Source organism: Terrapene carolina, unplaced genomic scaffold, assembly GCF_002925995.2.
Source record: "Terrapene carolina triunguis isolate 2854851 unplaced genomic scaffold, T_m_triunguis-2.0 Scaffold34595, whole genome shotgun sequence".
Lineage (NCBI taxonomy): Eukaryota > Metazoa > Chordata > Testudines > Emydidae > Terrapene > Terrapene triunguis.
The window spans coordinates 2,438-3,939 of record NW_020698946.1 but is presented as its reverse complement, the minus strand read 5'-3'; the positions used below and the strand labels follow the sequence as shown (position 1 = coordinate 3,939).

The 1,502-nt window shown below is 45.9% G+C and overlaps 1 protein-coding gene across 1 annotated transcript; it reads left to right on the top strand.

The window, feature by feature from the left end:
- Positions 1-181: 181 nt before the first annotated feature.
- LOC112101891 (olfactory receptor 6C75-like) lies at positions 182-1,126 on the top strand. Its single transcript, XM_024192851.2, has one exon. The coding sequence runs from the start codon at positions 182-184 to the stop codon at positions 1,124-1,126; it is 945 nt and encodes a 314-aa protein (XP_024048619.2).
- The last annotated feature ends 376 nt before the right edge of the window (positions 1,127-1,502 follow it).

Sequence of the window (1,502 nt, the reverse complement as noted above, 5' to 3'; positions counted from 1 at the left end):
CCTAGACGACCAGCAGGAGGTGCCGCGACGGTGAGTCGTCGCCCCGCCACCTGACCCCAATTCCCATTGAAAAGATTAGTTCTATGTATTTACAGATTTGTCCTCTAAGCGTTCTGTCACTATTGTCCAAGCAGCTCTGTTTTTGACATGTTTTTAATTTGTCTTTACAGATGAACCAAGAATGAAGAACCAGACCACAGTGGTGGAATTCATCATTGTGGGACTGTCCAACAACCACCACGTCAACATTATCCTGTTTGTGGTTCTGTTAGTTATCTTCCTGTTGACTGTAATGGGAAACATCATTATTGTCACCCTCTCCCTGATGGACCATCGCCTCCAGTTGCCCATGTATTTCTTCCTCAGGAACTTCGCTCTCTTAGAAATCTGCTTCACCTCTGTCATCATGCCCAGGTTCCTCTACAGCCTCCTGACAGAGAGAAAATCTATTTCCTTCCCTGGTTGTTTCCTTCAGTTATTGTTGGTCTTCTTCCTGGGTGCCTCTATGTTTTGTCATGGGGCTGTCATGTCCTTTGACCGTTACATGGCTATTTGCCATCCCTTGCGTTACGGCACCATCATGAATGGCAGGGTCTGCTTCCAGTTAGTGCTGGGCTGCTGGGTGATGAGTTTTCTTATAATGGTTCCCCCAACATTTATGGTTGTGCTGTTACCATTCTGTGGCCCCAATGTCATAAACCACTTCTACTGCGATACAGCCGCATTGCTCCAACTCTCCTGCGTGGACACGGGGCATCTTGAGGTAATGATATTTTTTTCAGCAACAGTTATCTTACTTGGTACTTTAACAGTCACTATCGTTTCCTATGGCTGTATCATCTCCACTATCATGTGCATCCCGTCCACCACAGGAAGGAAAAAAGCCTTTTCCACCTGCTCCGCTCACCTCCTGGTTGTTGTGATATTGTACAGTAGCTCCATCTTCAGGTACCTCCTACCAGGACAGCGGGGTGTGCAGGACTTTGACAAAGTTGTGTCATTTCTGTACTGTGTGGTGGTCCCTCTCTTTAACCCCTACATCTACGCTCTCCGCAACGAACAAATCAAAGAGTCCCTGAAGGATGCCTTTGGCAGAGCAGGTTCTAAGTGTTTGAGGTTCTCATGAAAATGCCAAACCACAAAGTTGCAGGACAGGTGTGAACTTGGCTGGTCAACGACTTCATGTCAGGCATCCCAATGGGCTTGGTGGGTCAGGAGCAGTACATAGACATGGAGAGAGAAATTCATCCCTATCTTCATAGATTGTAAGGCCAGGTCTGTAAGGTGAATTCTGGTCTCCTGGTAACACAGGCTTTATTATTCCACCCAATTAGTTCTGCTTTGAACCTCGTAACACCTGTCTGTTGAAAGCGCGTCTTCCAGAACGGCATCCAGTCTTGATCAGAAGACTTCAAGTGTTGGAGAATCCAACATTTCCTTGGTAGCTTGTTGCCAAAATAGAAATATTTGAGTCATTCTTGCTGAAATAAAAAAAAAATACA